At 40.9% G+C, this 22,320-nt stretch overlaps 1 protein-coding gene across 5 annotated transcripts in view; it reads right to left on the bottom strand.

The window, feature by feature from the left end:
* SNX13 (sorting nexin 13) overlaps positions 1-21,765 on the bottom strand; it is a 96,829-nt gene extending 75,064 nt beyond the window's left edge. For 4 of the 5 annotated variants that reach the window (XM_054990863.1, XM_054990867.1, XM_054990866.1 and 1 more), the window contains exon 1: positions 21,557-21,765. In XM_054990863.1, coding sequence (XP_054846838.1) covers positions 21,557-21,571 — 15 coding nt within the window. In that variant the 5' untranslated portion in view covers positions 21,572-21,765. Of the gene's footprint in view, positions 1-18,159; positions 18,191-21,556 lie in introns of those variants that run through there. The other variant, XM_054990869.1, reaches the window with a different exon arrangement.
* Between the last annotated feature and the right edge of the window lie 555 nt (positions 21,766-22,320).

Genomic DNA, 22,320 nt, shown 5'->3' with positions numbered 1-22,320 from the left:
ATACACATAAGGATTGCAATTATTTTCCTGTAAATTTCAAAAGCCTAAAGAAAGGAAAATTATGTAAGCCGCTTTGGATCCCCATGGGAAAGAAAAACAGGGTATAACTGAAAAATACATAAATAAATAGGTGGGAAATACTAGTTCCAGAATCAGAACTCCTTCCTCCCTCACCCCAAGGCTTCAGGAATGGAAATCAGACATTCCTCTAAAGTACAGTAAACTTGAGAAAGTGAAGATTAGCAATCCCAAGCAGGTATACTAAGAAGAAAGTCCCAGTTTTTTCAATAGGGCTTATTCCAAGGAAAATATTCTTCAGATGCTTTTATTATGAAAATAATAAAGTGGCAAGAGGTGATAATCCTGCCCTTCTAATATAACCTAACCAACCACTTCTCTCCAAGGTTTCTTTGTATAATTCACTCAGTAAACTATAAGGATAACAAGAAAGCCTTCTCCTGGCAAGGAAGGAACATTCAAGGAACAGTGCAACTCAAGCTGCTCCCTATGATTCCCCTAATTTGTAACTTTTAGTATGTCTTACATGCCAGGGAAATTTCTGGTAGTCTAAAAGTTAGCCTGAATGCTGGGGTGAGTGAACAGCATAAATGCAACAGCATCTTTTGGCCCTGCCATCCCAGTTCTTGTCAGATGACTGTAAATCACATAGGAACATAAAGAACAAAAATGAAAGTCTGTGGGCGTTAAAGCGTATATAGTGTATGTGCATGCATGTGCATACACTCGAGCGCATGCACATGCATGTATAAAAAGTATGCATATAGGCCTGGTGTTGGACCATCACAGAGAATACGAGACTAGGAGTGTAATTCATTTCCAGTGTGAATTTAAGCCAAGAGATAAAGATCATTCAGGTGTAGCTTATTACTTCCATTTTGAGTTTCTAGAAAAAGCTTAGTATTGAAAGCATATCAGAGTATGATCCAGCCACAGTTAGTCCCACTGATTTCAACAGAAACACTGGGATGGATCCAATCATCCTGCAAGGAGCCTTCCTCCACTTTGTAGTCCTTCTCCAACGTAGCTCCTTCGCCACATAAATTGGAAGACTTTAAACTCTGATCAGGGAAGAGGAAGAATAGAGGTAGGATCCATCCCACCCTTTAAGATATCTGCCATTGACATAAAATCAATAAAACTGAAGTGCTTCACCTCAGTGAATATATTTTCTAAAGAAGCATGCTCTACAATTATTACCTAAGTCTTCACTTTGCTTAATAGCAAATATACTCTTGAACATGCTTATAGTGCTTGTTTTAATATTTATATTCATGGTTAATTGCACAGTGTTTTCTTGCGCCACTGTTTCCTTCCCCTGAATCCTTCAGATAACTTATGCAACAGAACGAACTCAATATGACCCATTTTCCACTGAAGAAAGAAACGGCCCTTAAACGTTATCATTTATGAAAGTGTACAAGAAGCCAACAGCAGGTTAACCATTGCTTAAATATTTAAAGTAATTACAGTAGCAAGGAGCTATTACAACATCCTTAATAGTCTTGGCTATGCTTCTTCAAGTTAACTTGGGCGACATTATTGCATTAGTATAGGCACAATTCACTTGCACCATAGATATAATTTCCATGTGCAGAGGATTACTCAACAGACCCCCCCCCCTTCCTCCAAGCATGTACACAGGCAGACAGTGTACATTATCGGGAGCTAGAAGTCTTTAATACTCCCCCAAGCGTTTCCTCTTTGCCTATAGATCAGTTCAGAAAGATACAGACAACCACCACTCAAATTCAATGGACAGCTTCTCTGGGAGCCAGTTTGGTGTAGCGGTTAAGAGCGCGGGACTAATCTGGAGAACTGGGTTTAATTCCCCACTCCTCCACTTGAAGCCAGCTACGTAGGTGACCTTGGATCAGTCACAGCTTCTAGGAGCTCTCTCAGCCCTACCTACCCCACGGGGTGTTTTGTTGTGGGGATAATAATAGCATACTTTGTAAAGTGCTGTGAGTGGGTGTTAAGTTGTCCTGAAGGGCAGTATATACATTGAATGCTATTATTATTAGAATGTTATTATTGGACATCAATGAGTAGTTGCCCAAATTTCCTCCAATTGCAAATGCCTCTCAGACCATGTTGATGTGACAGAGATCTATCAACAAAAAAAAATTCTAACCTGAACCTAATCTAGACCTAATCAGAAGGTGGATAATCAGCAAACTTACACTACAAAGATTACTTTTAAAGTCCTCGTTGTTTGCAGATGAATACATTTCTACCCTATATTTTTAAAAAGGGGACAGGAAAAAGGATATTACTGCAGTAGAATCAAGCATAGCACAGCTTTTCCTTTAGGATGAGAATTTCCAAATGAAAGGAGAGTTTGTAGATACAGTGTCATAAGCACTAAACATGATAGTTTATGAAAAACAATTATTAAAACTTATGAAAAAAAGTTTTACCCAAGGGACAGAATAACAGATGAATTTTGAGCGAAGCCACAACTGCAATGATGGTAAATGTTTATGTGGAAAAATGCATTCCAGTTGGGGCTACATAACCATCACACATTTTAAGAAGTTTCTCTGGGGTACAAAGTTAAGAAACGGGAGAGAAGTTAATTGCTGGTTAAAGGCACCCTGGCCACTACTGCTACCTTTTTATTCAATAGGAGGCCTGGGTCCAGGAGCGCCCCTGACCTGCTCCTCTAGGGGAAGAGCAACCCCATCTGGAACAGGAGATCAGACCCCACCCCCACTACCAGCACCTTCATTTTGTTGGGTTTAAGTTATAGCCCTCATCCATTCAAAAACTGCATCAAGGCATGTGTTCACAGTTTCCACAGCCTCCCTGAAATTTGCTGGAAGCCCAACAGAGCTGAGGGCCATCTGCAACTCATTTGTAGCAAAGATCCAGAGGAGTTAGCCGTGTTAGTCTGTAGTAGCAAAATCAAAAAGAGTCCAGTAGCACCTTTAAGACTTACCAATTTTATTGTAGCATAAGCTTTCGAGAATCAAGTTCTCTTCGTCAGATGCATGATACAAACTGGTCAAATACAGAAGAGGAGGAGGGAGAGGGAAGAGAAGGGGACATATATCAGAAGGGGACAAGATGCAATTAGCGGGGAGGCAACCAAAACATTCCTTTGCTAGTAAATGTAAACATCTCCTTTTGGTGTGGAGTCAGTTTGCCGTGTTAGTTTGCAGCAGTATAAGCATCCAATTCCTATGTAGTATAAGCCTTCGATAACCACAGCTCTCCCTGCCAGATGCATCTGACAAAGAGAACTGTGGTCCCCAAAAGCCCATACCAGGCGCCACTGGGCTCCCCCAGACCACGCTGCTGTAAAGGAAATCTGTTACCTGTGATAATGTGATAACCATTCATAGTCTCTATTCAGTCCCAGCTTGACAGAGTCAAATTTGCATATGAATTCCAATTCAGCAGCCTCCCGTTGGATTTTGTTTTTGAAAGGTTTCTGTTGAACCACAGCGACCTTTAAGTCTTTGATGGAATGTCCTGGTAGATTGAAGTGTTCTCCCACTGGTTTTTGGACGTTGGCATTTCTAATGTCAGATTTGTGTCCATTTATTCTTTTGCGTAGAGGTTGGCTGATTTGTCCAATGTACAGAGCAGATGGACATTGTTGGCACATGAGGACATATATCAGATTGGAGGATGAGCAGCTGTAAGAGCCAGAGACAGTGTAGTTGATGCCATTGGGTCCTGTAATTGTATTCCCTGGGTAGATATAGGGGCAGAGCTGGCATCTGGGTCTGTTGCAGGGCCTGGTACCTGTGCTGGTGACTCTCCTGGCCGATTCATGATTGTAAGTGAGAAGTTGGTTGGGGGGCTGTCTGTAGGCGAGGAAAGGTCTTCCACCCAGGGCTTCTGAGAGAGAGGTATCATTTTCCAGGATGGGTTGCAGCTCACTGATGATACGTTGGATGGGTTTGAGCTGGGAGCTATAGGTGACAACCAGTGGTGTTCTGTTGTTAGTTCCTTTAGGTTTGTCCTGGAGCAGACTGTTTCTGGGTACTAGTCTGGCCCTGTTGATTTGTTTCTTCACTTCATTTGGTGGGTACTGTAGTCTCAAAAATTTCAAAAGCCTAAAGAAAGGAAAATTATGTAAGCCGCTTTGGATCCCCATGGGAAAGAAAAACAGGGTATAACTGAAAAATACATAAATAAATAGGTGGGAAATACTAGTTCCAGAATCAGAACTCCTTCCTCCCTCACCCCAAGGCTTCAGGAATGGAAATCAGACATTCCTCTAAAGTACAGTAAACTTGAGAAAGTGAAGCCAGCTACGTAGGTGACCTTGGATCAGTCACAGCTTCTAGGAGCTCTCTCAGCCCTACCTACCCCACGGGGTGTTTTGTTGTGGGGATAATAATAGCATACTTTGTAAAGTGCTGTGAGTGGGTGTTAAGTTGTCCTGAAGGGCAGTATATACATTGAATGCTATTATTATTAGAATGTTATTATTGGACATCAATGAGTAGTTGCCCAAATTTCCTCCAATTGCAAATGCCTCTCAGACCATGTTGATGTGACAGAGATCTATCAACAAAAAAAAATTCTAACCTGAACCTAATCTAGACCTAATCAGAAGGTGGATAATCAGCAAACTTACACTACAAAGATTACTTTTAAAGTCCTCGTTGTTTGCAGATGAATACATTTCTACCCTATATTTTTAAAAAGGGGACAGGAAAAAGGATATTACTGCAGTAGAATCAAGCATAGCACAGCTTTTCCTTTAGGATGAGAATTTCCAAATGAAAGGAGAGTTTGTAGATACAGTGTCATAAGCACTAAACATGATAGTTTATGAAAAACAATTATTAAAACTTATGAAAAAAAGTTTTACCCAAGGGACAGAATAACAGATGAATTTTGAGCGAAGCCACAACTGCAATGATGGTAAATGTTTATGTGGAAAAATGCATTCCAGTTGGGGCTACATAACCATCACACATTTTAAGAAGTTTCTCTGGGGTACAAAGTTAAGAAACGGGAGAGAAGTTAATTGCTGGTTAAAGGCACCCTGGCCACTACTGCTACCTTTTTATTCAATAGGAGGCCTGGGTCCAGGAGCGCCCCTGACCTGCTCCTCTAGGGGAAGAGCAACCCCATCTGGAACAGGAGATCAGACCCCACCCCCACTACCAGCACCTTCATTTTGTTGGGTTTAAGTTATAGCCCTCATCCATTCAAAAACTGCATCAAGGCATGTGTTCACAGTTTCCACAGCCTCCCTGAAATTTGCTGGAAGCCCAACAGAGCTGAGGGCCATCTGCAACTCATTTGTAGCAAAGATCCAGAGGAGTTAGCCGTGTTAGTCTGTAGTAGCAAAATCAAAAAGAGTCCAGTAGCACCTTTAAGACTTACCAATTTTATTGTAGCATAAGCTTTCGAGAATCAAGTTCTCTTCGTCAGATGCATGATACAAACTGGTCAAATACAGAAGAGGAGGAGGGAGAGGGAAGAGAAGGGGACATATATCAGAAGGGGACAAGATGCAATTAGCGGGGAGGCAACCAAAACATTCCTTTGCTAGTAAATGTAAACATCTCCTTTTGGTGTGGAGTCAGTTTGCCGTGTTAGTTTGCAGCAGTATAAGCATCCAATTCCTATGTAGTATAAGCCTTCGATAACCACAGCTCTCCCTGCCAGATGCATCTGACAAAGAGAACTGTGGTCCCCAAAAGCCCATACCAGGCGCCACTGGGCTCCCCCAGACCACGCTGCTGTAAAGGAAATCTGTTACCTGTGATAATGTGATAACCATTCATAGTCTCTATTCAGTCCCAGCTTGACAGAGTCAAATTTGCATATGAATTCCAATTCAGCAGCCTCCCGTTGGATTTTGTTTTTGAAAGGTTTCTGTTGAACCACAGCGACCTTTAAGTCTTTGATGGAATGTCCTGGTAGATTGAAGTGTTCTCCCACTGGTTTTTGGACGTTGGCATTTCTAATGTCAGATTTGTGTCCATTTATTCTTTTGCGTAGAGGTTGGCTGATTTGTCCAATGTACAGAGCAGATGGACATTGTTGGCACATGAGGACATATATCAGATTGGAGGATGAGCAGCTGTAAGAGCCAGAGACAGTGTAGTTGATGCCATTGGGTCCTGTAATTGTATTCCCTGGGTAGATATAGGGGCAGAGCTGGCATCTGGGTCTGTTGCAGGGCCTGGTACCTGTGCTGGTGACTCTCCTGGCCGATTCATGATTGTAAGTGAGAAGTTGGTTGGGGGGCTGTCTGTAGGCGAGGAAAGGTCTTCCACCCAGGGCTTCTGAGAGAGAGGTATCATTTTCCAGGATGGGTTGCAGCTCACTGATGATACGTTGGATGGGTTTGAGCTGGGAGCTATAGGTGACAACCAGTGGTGTTCTGTTGTTAGTTCCTTTAGGTTTGTCCTGGAGCAGACTGTTTCTGGGTACTAGTCTGGCCCTGTTGATTTGTTTCTTCACTTCATTTGGTGGGTACTGTAGTCTCAAAAATGCTTGTTGTAAATCTCTTAAGTGTGAGTCTCGGTTGAGAGCATTGGAGCAGATACGGTTGTAATGTAAGGCTTGGCTGTAGACAATAGACCGAGTGGTATGTTTAGGGTGGTAGCTGAAGGCATGTAGATATGAGTATCGGTCTGTTGGTTTCCGGTATAAGGTGGTATTTATTCGTCCATTATGTAGTTGTACAGTGGTGTCCAAGAAGTGTACCTGTTGTGTAGAGTGGTCCAGGCTTAGTGGTGGTCCACACCATTCTTTTCAAGGGAGGAGGGAGGAAACAAGGCTCTATTTAAGCTTAAAGAAAATCCGCATTGTCCCAAACTTCATTGATCCAATGAGTTTCTCCTTAAGCACATGAAAACACGTACAGCAATGGACCCCAAAGAAGGTGCATTTCAGCAAATGCACACAATTCCATACTGCCAGCAAAGCATGCAAGCAGGAGAGCCTTCCATTGTGAACCAGCACAGTGCTGCTTTAGTGACAAAGCCAATAAATTATTGAGTCCCACTATTATGCCATGTTTCCCTGTGCCTTTCCACAGTGAGGGGGAAATCCTTCTCACCTTAATCAGCTTTGCAGCAGCCCAGATCTTCCTGCTTAAAATCACCAGCTGCTGGCCTTTCCTTGCGTCGTGCGTAAAAGCTCACAGAAATGGAGGGCTAGATGTTGGTTTTTCCTTCATGGCAAGGAAAGCAGAGGGAGGAAGTATGGCTCCCTTTTTCTTCTACTCTTTTACTAGTAAAAGTGGGAAACTGAAAAGGTTGCTGGCTGCCAGTCTCCTGACTAAAACTGTTAACACAGAGTTGAATGAAAATGAAAAAGAGTCCTTCTGCCAGTGTTAGATTGAAGCAACTCTACCCATCATAGAAAGGAGAAACTGACAAACAACCGTCATATGTAACTGATGTAGGCTCCCTTCAGATGCAATATCAAACCCTAGCATAGTGATTGGAAGCGCACATGCACATACACACACACATACACTAAGCCTGCATGGTCCTTGCTCCCTCCATACATGCAGGCTCCATCATCTACTTCTTAGCTTTGACTAGTCATAGTTTGTCTTTATGTCCAAATTAAAGGGGGGAAAGGGTGTCAGTGAACTGACAAAACCCAAAATAATTTATATGCTAAGGAAAGTTATTAACTATAATTTTAAAAAATGCATGTTCTGTTGACAAAATACTTAAAAACACAATAATTAATAATACAGTTAACAGTTATAATACACTTAACAATTACTGTAATTATAAATAACAAACATACCTAAGACACATTGCTAGAAATACCAAAATCTATCACCCAGCATGGATTATTCAAAAGTTATAAATATTTTGAATAAATCTTGATGGATGACTAGTTTATTTGCTCATTTTAGATTATTCTAATTCAAGGAAATATCTGAAGGAAACTGTCTTGCTCCTTTTGTAAATCAATTACAATAAGTGGGGACATGTGAGACACATAGGGAAGAATCTTTAGTCTCCCCCAAACCCACCCCAACAGGACTGACCACTTGCTGGCCAACCTGACCACCAGCAGAGTCACCATCAATGGCTGCCTAGTTTATGTAGCGGAAGGGCCAGGAAGGTAGCTGCAGCTCCCCCAATCCTCTACCGCACCACACACCTGTAGTGCTAACACCTCTGCCTGCTTGCTCATGGAGTAGCAACTCCAGCTCTTCCCTCATCCTCCTCATACACCCAGCAGCATACGTAGCTGTGGCTACAGATCTCTCTCTCTCTCTCTCTCTCTCTCTCTCTCTCGCATGCATCTGTCTACCTTTATTTATTTGTTTGTTTATTCAATTTTATAGCCCACCCTCCCCGCAAGCAGGCTCAGGGCAGGTTACAATAGGATATAAAATACATTTAAAACCAGAGTAAAATTACATCATCATCTCAATTCATATACAATAACAATAAATACAGTAAAACACAGTTCTTAAGATAGTGGCCCATAACATCCACCCCTGCCAATGCAACACTGGAGGGGAGAGAAGAGGGAAGATGACCATCTTGATCAGATTATAATTCATGTGGGGGGTGGGCAAGATGACTATACAGGCCCCCCACTGACAGGAGACGGGTAGGGAGACTCACTAGATGGATCCAAGATCAGCCATATGTCTGGCAGAACATCACTGTCTTAAAGGCCCGCTGAAAGGATAAAAGATCTTGGTGGGCATGAATAACTGCAGACAGAGAGTTCCACAAGGTTGGAGCCAGGACCAAAAAAGCCCTGGCTCTGGTCAAGGCCAGTTGAGCCTCCTGGAGGCTAGAGACCACCAGTAGATGATTATCAGCTGATCTAAGCATTCTCCAGGGTACATACCTGTTCTTCTTCTCTGCTCACATCACAGCTACCCCAAAGGAGGTACTTCAGTATATTGTCTTTGCAAGGGAAAAATGCTATCTTTTGAGGGGATTTAAATTCCCTTCCACAGGCTGGGCAGGTTCACATTTCTCTGGAGTCTCCTCTCCGAACCTGGCTTCTCTGGGTCAATTGATCCCTAGAGGGGCCAGGTTCAGCATTAGATATAGGACACTGCACATGCATTTGCCCTTTAAAATGGAATAAGTGGTCCAACACTGAAAATTAACTAGCAAAAACTGACTATAATTACAATGATAACCATCATAAGAGTTGATAGTTATTAGAAAATTCAGCTGGTAAACTTTCATTTCAGCCTCTAAGGTCACAGAAAACAAACCAGTGAAAATCAATAGGTTGCCTTCCTACTTAAAAGAAATATATTGCATAATCTACTCTGTAACTAGTGGACTTTAAAAAAAAATCCTCTGCAGTTGCTAAAGTTGGTATATGACCTCTCTTAGTTCATAAGATCCATCTTACCCTCATGAATTCCTGTGATGTGCCCTGCCTCCAAGCCACAATTTGACACAATGATTTGAAGGGCAAAGCAAGTTTGCAATTCAGGAGTTGCTTAACTAGTTTAGCAAAACCCCAGAACTGGAGAAGAGAATCCTGTGCAAAAAAAGAGAAGGACACAAATGAGCCCATAGAAACACTCCCACAGCCAAACCAAGTGGTGAAGCACTATCATTTTAATCTCTATATATTTCATCTGTAAAGCTTCCCAAGTAGGAAAGATCAGGATCCAGCAAAAGAGAAAGGACTGTCAAAGATAAAAAGTAAAAGGAATATTACTTCCTATACCATATATTCTAAAAAGTAAGCTGATCATTTAGATCAGAATTTTCAACACTAAAAAACATAGTAAGACTAAGTCTTCTTGTTCTATACTAGCAAGACCATCACTGCCCCTCTCCTATATTCCTAGATTTTAATATAAGCATTTTGATATGCTGAATGGGAAGATACATAAGAAGGTTTACTGCAACAGCTGGCTTTCTGCTGATGTGCAACACCACCACACATTTTTACACCACACATTTTTACTGGAATTGAAAAGATACTGAGTTTAACTGTGGTTTTAAGTATAAGGCATAAATACTGAAATTAATTTTAAAAGCAATGATTATGTGTATATTCTTGAATGCAAAAATATGAGATTTTTAAAATTAGCAGACCATCTGCAGTGCTATTGTAGCTTTCTGTAAGAAAAGAACCTTAAACTGCACCTACTCCATGAGCAAGCAATGAGTCGATGAGCATCACAGTAGCATTATAAGGATTTTTCAAGGTAGACGCTTGTTCCTTTGAACTCAGTGAAACTTCTGAGTAAACTTGTTTAGAATTTCATTTTTAGTCCATCAGTGTGAGCCTAGCATTGCTATCTTAAATACATCTGCTTGGAAACAGCAATTATTTCAAGAAAATATGCATGGAACCTGGGAGACATTTTCTAATCTGGGCCCAGTTTTAGATGTGGTAGCAAATAATTGGCCCTAATTGGCACACAGACAGCGCTTCATATATCACCATGGGCTGTAGAGTTAGTCCCCTTAGTGCACTTGACACACACACCATAGTTGGATGTGAGCTCTTCTGGCCACTGGCATTAGCCCGGACACATTACACAGTAACCTCCTTCCATACATTACAGCAAAAGTGTTTTCAGAAGCAACCACACTGCTGCTGTAACATGCAAAGAAACATACAAAGAAATTCTTAAGTGTACTTAGGCTAAGTGTTCTTTGCAAGAAAATTTGACAAGATGTCTATATAAAGGTGAACTCAGGATGATAAAGGCTTATACAATTTCCATGTGGCTGCTTTCCAACAATGATCTAATTCTGCTTATGACCCAAATGCTAAATTAAAGAAGTTGAAATTTCAAACTGCTTTTCTTTAGAATAAAGACAGTTTATGCCAACAAGCTAAGAAGTTTAATAAATTTTAATGAGAACTTAATTTAGAGTGAACAGCAATAGGTATTATTAAGCATTATAATGCTCCAAATTACACCGACCTTCTCTTAAAATGCTAGCCCCAGTTTATATTGTCTATTAGTGTTCACTGTGTGACATCAATATTGCTTTACCTTAATAACACACTGTTTTAGAAACAGTGATGTCATCACAGGCAGACAGCATAAAGCACAAAACCAACACTGCAAGAACGCTTGCTGAGAACACAAAAGTAGGACCATGCAACTTACCAGATGTGAGGCCTAAGGGACAGAAATGGTGCCTACAAAACCCTTCTGTTTTGTAGCAATATGACTATTAAATGCCAAGTATTGTCCCTCACAATATCCATCCAGAAAACAAATTTTAAGTTTGCCTGTGGGAAAGGGAACAGTCTAGAGAAGGGGCTTAACTAGAGATCAGGAGCAGACAATTATGGGCTATTTGGGAGGACAAAGGTTTTCATTTATCTTCTTGGCAAAAGTATAGTTGGGAGCTGCATCAAGCAAAAAAGCAATACTGGAGACTGCAGTAGTAACAGACCACTCATCTAGAACACAGCATTATACTGTACAAGCACATCCTAATAGCAATTTTTCAGAAACTGGACAACCAATTGAATATGATCTCTAGTAAACAGCTTGAAACTGAACATTTGAATAAAAACTCTCAGATAGAAATTGCTGGAGCTAATCTAACAAGATACCATTAGCTATCCTACAGATTACTTCTAGAATTGTGTGAGAGACACTCAGCATGTGTTTGTAAGACAGACTTTCAGCTCACATGATATACTGCAACAAGCACAAAAACATACAAGATCAAGCTTTCATCACACATACATTTCAATGAAGACTAAAAAAATTCATTAACAACAAAATTTGCACCTACAAAACTAGGTACTTAAAACTATCAGAATATTTTAGCTAACAGAAGCAGAACCAGTCTTTTGAGCATTCTAGAATGATTTTGAATGAAAATAAATTAATAAATTGAATCCATTATTATTAGCAAAACATTAATTCTAGAGTATGAAAGGCAGACTATGATGAAAGCTATTGAGGCTGCATGCAAAAAATGGAAAGACCACTCTGATTTATGGTTGTTGTGGATTTTCCGGGCTGTATAGCCGTGGTCTTGGCGTTGTAGCTCCTGACGTTTCGCCAGCAGCTGTGACTGGCATCTTCAGAGGTGTAGCACCAAAAGACAGAGATCTCTGTGTCTCAGTGATCTCTGTCTTTTGGTGCTACACCTCTGAAGATGCCAGTCACAGCTGCTGGTGAAACGTCAGGAACTACAATGCCAAGACCATGGCTATACAGCCCGGAAAATCCACAACAACCATCGTTCTCTGGCCGTGAAAGCCTTCAACAACACTCTCATTTATATTTATAAAAGTAATGGGGAAGCTTTTGTCCATACTTTCTCAATTTTTTCCTGATGTCCTGCTAAATTATATGCAACATATTATAGCCATCTAAGCTAGTAACCACCTGAGCTTGCTGCCCTCATGTTCCACAAGATGACTGTGTGTCAAGTTCTTTCTTTTCTCTGTCCTGAGACAACTGCCCATCAATTTCATTAGATGCTCTCAAATTCCAATATTTCAGGAGAGGGAAAAAAGGACTGTATAATCTACTTTCCCCAGTTTGTGAATCTGGAAGGACGACTAATATTTGTTTAGAAAATATATATCCTGCCTCTTCAAGGCAGTTTGAGGCAACTCACAAAACACAAACAGCAATGTATTCATAATGAAACTGGGAGCCACAGACACAGTCATAGGAAATCAAAGGATACAAGGAAATCAACTAGGAATGATATGAACTTTAGTAATTCCAAAAGTCTAGCAAAATCTACCCAGACATTTCAGTTCACAATGATGAAGGTAATGAAGGTAAGAAACATATAGAAAGCTTAACTTGAGATTCCACAATAACTATCTACAGGTAATGCTACATTTGGTAATTTGTAGCATAATTTGTAACATAGACTAAGATATGAAGACCTGGAAGAAAACACCTGATGTTATGTTTTCCTGACAACCTTATTTCAATTTTCATGAGAGACAAAGTTTTGGAAGTGCTGGAGGAAAAAATCCTGCAAACAATAACTAATTTATGCTTTTACATTTTAAAAACATACCGAATAATACAACTGTATATCCCTATAAACTATATATTTTTGTTAAAGCAGTTTACCCACATAAGAAGTACTGCATGTATTTCATTTTTTCCTCAAACTGTCCATTTTTTCCTGAAAATCAGGGGGGAAAATAGATGGCGACTTGCCTCAACATTTTCTGAACATTTACATCTTCCTTGCCTGCAAATAATTTCAAACTATGAGATGTATCATCATAGGTACAGGATACAGCAGGACTCAAGGGATACAAGCCAAACGTGTCATGAAAATTTCACTGTTCAGCTAAATGGGAAAAAGAGGACGATTACTAGATAAAGCAGAACAGATTTAATTATATCCACACAACAATGTAATCAATAAAATAACTTTACTGTGCTGTATAAATAACCCATTTCTTATTGAAAGTGCTGTTTAAAACTTTCTGATAAAATTCTATTCTTTGTATGTGTATAAACTCACAGGGGACCAATCTCAAAAGGTAATTGAGAACAAAGTACAGGTGACTACAGTACAGTTTGAGTGACTACTTTAATGGTAACATATTTCCCTATATATTAATACAGGGAAATATGTTACCATTAAAGTAGTCACTCAAACTGTAAAACAGTGATTCTTGTCATTAGCACTTTTGTAACTACTTAACTTTGCTCTGACAAGATGTGGTTGTTACTGTGCATTGATAATAGCTTTGATTTATTCTTTTCGCATACCTATAACTCTGAGTTGAGATGTCTAGACTGCAAAGATGCATTTTGCACACACAAATTCTAGTGGAGATAAAGTAGAGTATCCTAAGCATACTCTACTTAAATTCACCAGTGTAATTAAAACTACATCAAAAGATAATAGCTCTGCCCTTAACCAGGCACAACAAGGTATCTCAGCTATTTTCAGCTCCTTTTCAGAGGCAGGGCTCCCAAAACAGGTACAGATAGTCTAACTATGCTCTATGCAGTTCAACTCTGATTGTCATGAAGAAACTCAAGAAATAGCCTACCTCTGTGTTAAGCAGTCTGATTATTGTGAAGGAAAACGGATATCATCTTGGGGAATTTATTCTGTATGATATCATAGGACAGTTGTCCAAATATGTCCTGTTGATCAATGTGTTTAGTTCTCCTGGCTGGGGACCTTTTAGTTTGTTTACTGTAGTTTTCTTTTGTTGCACAAGTAAACAAACCATTTTTATACTTGATTGAATTAGACAAGAACAAATCCATCCTGATTTCACTACAATGCTTTGTGGAAGTAGATTATTATATAAGAGGTAATGTTTCAGCTCTGTTCAAATGTAAACCTCCAGCTGTTTAAAAAGTAAAAAACAGCAGCACTTTGGCAACAATAGTTTCAATGATACACAAACCAGTGGCTCTTTACTAGGAACCATATCCCATTAGAGAAATTTAAAGAGGTGCCAAAAAGGGATGATCTGACTACAGAACCCAAAGCTGAACAAAGCAGATATTGGAGTGGCACAATACAGTGCAATACTCACAGTATTATATGACTTTGGATGCTGTGGCTATTTTAATTACTAATAAGTAGGTTTTAAGAAGTATGCTATTATGAGTCATACTTTATTATTTTATTTTTTTATTTATATCATATTCCGCCCTCCCTGCAAGCGGGCTCATGGAGGATAACAACTACACATCAAATTTCATCCATTCCAAGTATTTCAATGATCTTGATAATACCTTCTCATGCTTGACATGATACAACTGTCACATTTGTTTTTGTCAGCCTAGCAAGCCTAGCCCACACAGCTGAATCAGCATCATCCCAGGTTGACTTGGACCAGTAAAAAGCATGGGGCTAAAGGTACCACCACAGTGACTGAAACTACAATTTTGTCTACCAACCCATCTTCTTATAGAATGGGCAAATATTTATACTTCTTATAATGGCCATGTTTGCAAGCAATTTTGACAGAGTGCCACCACAGGTTCTCTAGTCTTAGACCTGACCAGAACGAATGAACTGCAATATTGAACTTGCTCCCCACACTCTCTTGTTGGTGTTCTTCCATTTTAATCATTAAAATACAACTTGAAGACATTTCAGTTGACCGCTTTTAGAACATTGTTCAGTACAAACTTATCCCACCCCCTCCTCCATTTACCTCACAAAACCCTGTGAGATCAGTTAAATTTAGAGAGAATGACTGGCCTGAGGTCACCCACTAAAAATGAACTGGATTTGGTGCAATTTCCAGCTTTTGTTCTACATTTATGGGACTACAGAAAGGTAATAGAATAGTAAAAAAAACCTTGCACGTTATCCAATGGAACTTGTATTTTTTATATTTTATTAGCAATGTTTGGATGTACTTCTATAGATTTATTATTTTAAAATGTTTAAAAAGTCACCCAATGTTTCATAAGCACTCTAACCACTGCACTACAGTGGCATCTTTCCCCTCATTATTTTATCTTCTTAAAATAAAAGTAATCTTATTGTTGAACTGTATTTTAAGCATAATGCCTGAGAAATATCTCACTTGAGAGTACTGTTCTCAAACCAGAATATAACAAAAATAATTATAAGAATGCTATATTCAAAAAGATAATAAAAAGATAAGAATTATAGCAAAGTATTGTATCTAATCACAAAGGGAATAACTGGAGCATAAAAATGCTTTTTCAAAGTTCCCTCTATTAAAAGCAACCTAAAAATAGTAGCCCACTCTCTGTCAAGAATGTTGTTCCTTCTTTGTCCAGCAGCAACAGCATTGCTTTTCACTGAAAAAATAAAAGTAACCTTGGTATCATTTCAACATCCAGAACAAGAAAAGACATTTCTCTAAACCAGAAAGCTAAAAAGTTATTTGCCACAATAATCAGAGATCTGTGAAGTCAGTTCAGATTAAATATTTCAGAAAATGTACATCATGAAAATATTAGTAAGTTAAATAAAGTGTTGTTATTGCATCTTGGAGACAACACCCTGCTAAACATTTTGTAATCTAAGCCTCTAGAAGCAGTCATCTCTGTCCAGAGTCTGAATGCCATAGTTAAAGCAGAACAGGCAGACACTTAGTTCAGACAGGATGGAGTTGATGCTGATTAGCAAAGTGGAAGCCTTCAAGGGGGTTCACTGCCCATCCTTGATATGGTAAGTTTGTTCCTGTCTAATTCTGTTAAGAGCCTGAGGACAGTTTTAGACCCAACCTGTTTACTGGAAAAACAGGCTGAGGTAGCAAAAAGTGCCTTCTATCAATTACATCTAGTTTGGAAGCTGTCTTCCTTCTTGAATCCAGTAAACCTTGCTACAATGATCCATGCAATGGCTATTATACTTCACAACAGAGGCTTCTGTTGAAGATAATCCAGAGTCTTCAACAAGCACAAATCACAGCAGTGGCTGACTGCTCTGCACATACTTTGGCAATGTTGAGAACTCTGCTCTGAATGGAACATATTTCTATGTTCAGTTCAACATAATGGCTGTTTCCACACACATTGAATAATGCACTTTCAATGCACTTTAGCAATCCTTTGGAAGTGGATTTTTTGTTTCACACATGAAAACCCAGTTCCAAATGATCACTAAAGAGCACTAAAAGTGCATTATCCAACATGTGTGGGAGCAGCCCTTGTTTACCTTTAAAGCCTTCCATTGCTTATGATCCACATACCTGCAGGATTGACTCTTCTGCAGGACTGACTTATGCAGCGACTCCACTAATAAACAACTATTGTTCATTCTCTCCTGCAGAGTTTGATAGGTCCGTCACTACTGCATCTAGAGCTTTTTCAGTGGCTGTTCCTATGTCAAGGAATAGCCTTTCTGAAGTTGTGAGGAAGGCACCTTAATTGCTAAGATTCTTCAGGTTGTGTATGGTGGAGTTATTCAGGAAGATTTTTCACACTGATGCATTGCTACCTACCAGTACTCACTTCCTGCTGCAGTGTAGCTCATGCATACCCAAGGAGACCCATGATGATACTGTGAAAAGATCTACTCTACGCTGGTTTTTAAAAACCTTTTATTTCATAGGATTTTTGCTGTGTGGACTAGCTTCATTTCTGGTCCTCTTTCAGCTTCCTCATTCATGTTCTCTTTCTAGGACAAAGAAAAACTTGGTAAAATGCCTGCCTGCGCTGGGGGGTGTAGCTCAGGTTGTTTCTGGTTTCTCAAAAGTAGCTCACATTAAAGAAAAGACTATGCATGGAGTAGGAAACACAGAGAGAAAGTGCTTTTTCACCTTCTAAAATATTATAGGGAACCTCCAATGAAACTGAAGGTCAGAAGATTCAAGACAAAGAAAAGGAAGCACTCCACACAATATATAATGAACTTTTGAAACATAAGATGTAGTAAGAGCTAATAGTTTAGATGGTTTTTAAGAGGATTAGACAAATTACCGGAGGAACCATCATCAATAACTATTAGCCATGATGGCTAAAGGGGATTTCCATGTTTAGAATGGCAGTGTACCTCTGAATGACAGTATCTGGGGTTCAGCAACAGGAGGCTGCTTTGGCTTCTGTGCCCTCTTGTGGGCCATGTGGAGCATCTGGATGGCACTGTGGGCAGATTGCAACAGATACTGCAACAGATTGACCACTGATATGTCTGACCAGCAGGTCTTTTCTTAAAAGTTTAGGTTGCAGAAGCTTCTTTTGCTTTGGGTACACGATATTTCACTTAAAGCAATTGGTTGGAAAATTCATTGGGGTTCTTTCCAGCTCTGTCATTGTTTTTTTACTATTACAACAACAACAACTTTCTGATGGAAGAAGTTCATAGTGAAAAACACATCACTACCTCCATACAAATCCTATGGTAAAACTGTGATACAAGACTGTTTGAATTGTTAAGCTAGGATTTATACTAAAAATATTTCTGGTTTTCTGCAAATTATATCACACCGATTTAGAAAAACCTTTAAAAGTAGCCAAGTTAACAAAGACTGTCACGTAGCCTATATGCCATTGTTGCTTTTAAGGCCTTTCCTTGTTTAAAGCACTAGTAGTGCACAAATACTGGCCAGTAGCTCACTGTAGAAGTGGAAATCCTCTAGTACTGCCTGACACCTTTCATTCTGGAATGTGCATATCTGAACAAAACTACAATGGCAGATCAGGGACAAAAGAATATATTCGTCCTTATCTCATTCAAGTGTCCTGTCTCTCAGAAAAAGTATATACATTTTGAGAATGTAGGTGAGTATTACACCTACCAAATGCTGCAAACTTATCCTCCTCCACAACTTTCTCTCAAGGAAGTGATTTTTAAAGTCCCACTGTATTCTGCATTGATTGTCTTATGGTGTCTGACTGCATCATTTTATATTCAGTAGTCTGGCTTGAGTCTCAGCAAGAAAGGCAACCTATAAAATAAGTAAATAAATAACTGCTTGCAGCATGAAGAATCTGTATTTTGCAATACAGCAACAAACATGCATGTGCCACGAACTCAGTAGGTATGGTCTTAAGCAAATAGTTTTATAAGTGGAACACTGACTTCCCTTACACGATCTTTGTATGGATTATCAAGATACTAAATGTGAAACATTTCAAATACTAAAGCATTGTATACACTGCTCACATCCCTTTTTACATAAAATACTTTCTTTGTACTAGTGTTGTTGCTGAAAAAGCAAACAACCTTCCAAATTCTCCTGTCGCATGCTGACAGGAAGTGACCTAATCATATGCCTGTCACACACAGTTTCCTGATTCAAAAATTATTTGTGCAAGGTGGACCTTTACCACAATAGCAATTTATAATTCTGCTCTTTTTAAGGGGAGGGCCATAAAATCAGAGGGAAAGCACATATTAGGTATGTATGGTCCCTGCATGCCTGGTATCCTAGCATCTATACTTCAACTTTTTTTTATGGTAGCAGGACAGAGACAAGACCGCCACCTGAGACCCTTCAAAGTGACTGCTTCTCAGAGGCAGTAATGGGACAGCTCAACTAATGGGTAGGATCAATATAAGGCAATGCCATACATTCAATATAAAATAGGTCAATTAGTTTCAAGGCAAAGGCATTGAGAGGCAGAGAACATTAAACCAGAAATGTAACCATGTATTATACAACAGCAACAGTATCTGCAGTTAATTCAACACCAAGAAGTAAGATGTTTCAGTAATCCAAGACAACAAAGATCTGACAGCAAAGAAAAAAACATGGAGGCAGTTTTTGGAGTGGATGCAAGCTAATACACTGAAGCTTAATCCTAATAAGGTAGAAATGCTACTGGAGAGCAGAAGACCTAACCTGGGATTTTAGGTATCTAGATGAGGTTGCACACCCCTTGAAGGAACAGGTCCATAGTCTGAGGGTGATCTTGGACCCAGGGTTACTACTGGATAAGAAGATGGCAGCTGTGGCCAGAAGTGCCTTTTAACAGATTCAACTGGTTAGCCAGTTTGTGGCCTTTCCGGGGCAGAAAAGATCTGGCCATTGTTATGCATGCCCTGGTTACATCTAAATTAGATTACTGGAATGCACTCTACATGAGACAGCCCTTGAAAAATGTTTGTACTTGTAGAGACCATATCATTCTAGTCTTGTCCCATCTACATTGGCTCCCAATCTGTTTCTTAGCGTAATACAATGTGCTTGCATTGACCTTTAAAACCCTATAATGCTTAGGACCAGCATACTTGAAGGACTGCCAACTCCCTTACAAATCTGAGGTCTTGCTCTGGGTACCCCACCTTCTGATATTATGTGAGTGGCAACTCAGGATAGGGCCTTCTTGGTCATGACATTAATAACAACAACATTTGATTTATATACTGCCCTTCAGGATAACTTAATGCCCACTCAGAGTGGTTTACAAAGTATGTCATTATTATCCCCACAACAAAACACCCTGTGAGGTGGGTGGGGCTGAGAGAGCTCCAGAGAACTGTGACTAGCCCAAGGTCACACAGCTGGCTTCAAGTGGAGGAGTGGGGAATCAAACCCCGCTCTCCAGGTTAGAGTCCCATGCGCTTAACCACTACACCAAACTGACACCAAAACTCTGGATCTCACTTGTCCTCTTTTGTTGCCATCTTCCATCAGCAGGTGAAGTCTTTACTGTTTCGTCTGGCATTCCCTCAGTGATCCCTCCTTCCCTCCTATGTTTAAGTTGTAGTTATGTTGTTGTATGTGTATTTTAGCTTGGTATTAATGATGTGGGCGTTGTTTTGTTAATACATGTTTTTATTATGTATGTTTTTACTCTAACTGCCTTGGTGGACCTGATGAGGGCAGAAAGGTGGACTATACAGTTTGTAAATGAATAAATAAGCATCCCTTTTTAAACAGTGACTAGAATAGCACACAGTATTCCAAATGAGGTTGCACTGTGGCTTCATACAAGGGCATTACAATACTGGCTGTTTTATTTTCAATCCCTTCCCTAATAATTCCTAGCATGGAGTTTGCCTTTTCATCAGTGCTGCACACTGGGTTGAAATTTTCATCCTGCTTTCCACTACAATTCCAAATCTCCTTCAAATCTCAGTTCAGATTCATTACCATATACTTAAAATTAAGATTGCTTTGTTCCAACATGCATCACCTACGCCTTCCTACATTGAACTTCATTTGTCATTGAACTTGTTGCCCACTCACTCAGTTTAGAGGGATCCTTCTGTAGCTCTTCATAATCTGCCTTAGTTTTTACCATCCTGGATAATTTGATATCGTTTGCAAACTTGGCTATTATGCTTCTCGAGCCCAATACCAAATCATTTATGAACAAATTAAATAGCACCAGTCACATTACCAATCCTTGTGGGACCCACTGCTCACTTCCCATCACTGTGAGAAGCACATGGACCAGTCTTCTGTCCATGGCTGCTAAGATCATTTCGATGGACTGAGAAACTACCAAATGCCTGACTTCAGTCACACCTCCTCTAAAAATCCCAGTTTGTTTCCCACATCTTTTTGCACTAACAGAACTCTGAAGAAGAAGAAACACACCACTGACAACAACCAATCGTTTCCCTTCTTTTCTAAATAAGCTCCCCAGTCACATGAGAGAAACTGAGGCTGATAAGGAAACTGCTGAATGGCACACAATGAAGCATTGGGAGCTGGAACCGGGAGTGCTCGTCTCTCCGCTGGTTACACAAAGCTGCCTCAACGTTCAAGTAAAGGGGGTGGGGTGGGTAGAAGAAAACCATATTATCCCAAGAGGAAAGGCGGTTCAGCTACACAGAATCCAAATTCAGCGCTGCATCTGGAGGCAACCTCCAATTAAAAGGCCTAACAGGGACAGAAGCATAATCCTGAAACCAATACGCCCTCGCCAAAACAAACACAAACCTCAGGGTCTGCCCGCTGAGGGACGGGGAAAGCCCCTGTCCACAGCAGACAGAGAAAACCACAAGGGGGACAAGCCAGAGGGGGTTTATTTAGTGAGGCTCTTCACCAGGCAGCAGGCAAAGGCGCCTGAGAGGTTGGGAGGCCGAGCAGACAGCCCCCAGGGCAGGGCAGCCGGCCGCTGTCCCAAAGAAGCCCCCAACCGGGAGGCAGGTCGCCGCTACAGCTCCGCAGAGCCAGGCGTCAGCTTTTCCCCACAAAGCCAGCCAGTCGCCCGCCCCCTTCATCGCCACCGGCCTCTCACCTCAGCTAACATCATTGCTCGCGGTGGGAGCCTCCGGCTCTAGCCCCGCCACATGGTGGGCTTGTTCGCAGCCGCAGCAGCTCGCAGGATCGGCGCACGGGGCCGGCTGTCTGTCCGGCTCCTCAGCGCTCCCTCAGTATCGCCAATCCCACAACAGCCGCCTCCGCAGGTCGCTGAGGAGAGGCGGCCATCTTGAGAAGGCTACGAGAGACGCCGCCGACGCAGCTACTCTCTCCGCCGCGACCGCCCAAGGGGGCGGTGAAATGCGGGGCAGGCCTGGCCGCTTCGGCCGCTCCTCCCCTCCGGTTCGTTCTGCCCCTTCCTCAAGCGGCGGGGACGCCTCGCCCGTCTGCGTTCCCCGGTGAAAGGGTGAACTGAGAGGGAACGGAGAGAGAAAGAAACGGGCTGGGAGAGGTCCTGGCCTGGGTAGGGTGCGGCTTTCTGGTTAAGGATGGTAGAGGAGCAGGCGGGATGGCTGTTTGAAGAGACGAGGCTGTGTGACAGCAAATCAGTGGGGAAGGTTGGCCATGGAGGGCCATAGGGCTGCTTTAGACAGGAGTGGTTCTTCCTGGCCGTAGGTAGGTAGGTAGCCTGCAGGCGAATAGCTGGATTAGAGTCCAGTGGCAATTTAGAGACCTGCGAGATTTTCAGGGTATGAGGCTGTTTTCCCGAGTTAGAGCTCTCTTCTTCAGATACCCTGAACTCTCCATCTCTGCTATTGCTGCCTGAAGAAGAGAGCGAAGACTCTTGAAAGCGTATACTTA

The sequence above is a fragment of the Eublepharis macularius genome, chromosome 11 (genome assembly GCF_028583425.1).
Source record: "Eublepharis macularius isolate TG4126 chromosome 11, MPM_Emac_v1.0, whole genome shotgun sequence".
In the NCBI taxonomy this organism is placed as follows: domain Eukaryota; kingdom Metazoa; phylum Chordata; class Lepidosauria; order Squamata; family Eublepharidae; genus Eublepharis; species Eublepharis macularius.
This window is presented reverse-complemented; position numbering and strand designations above follow the sequence as displayed.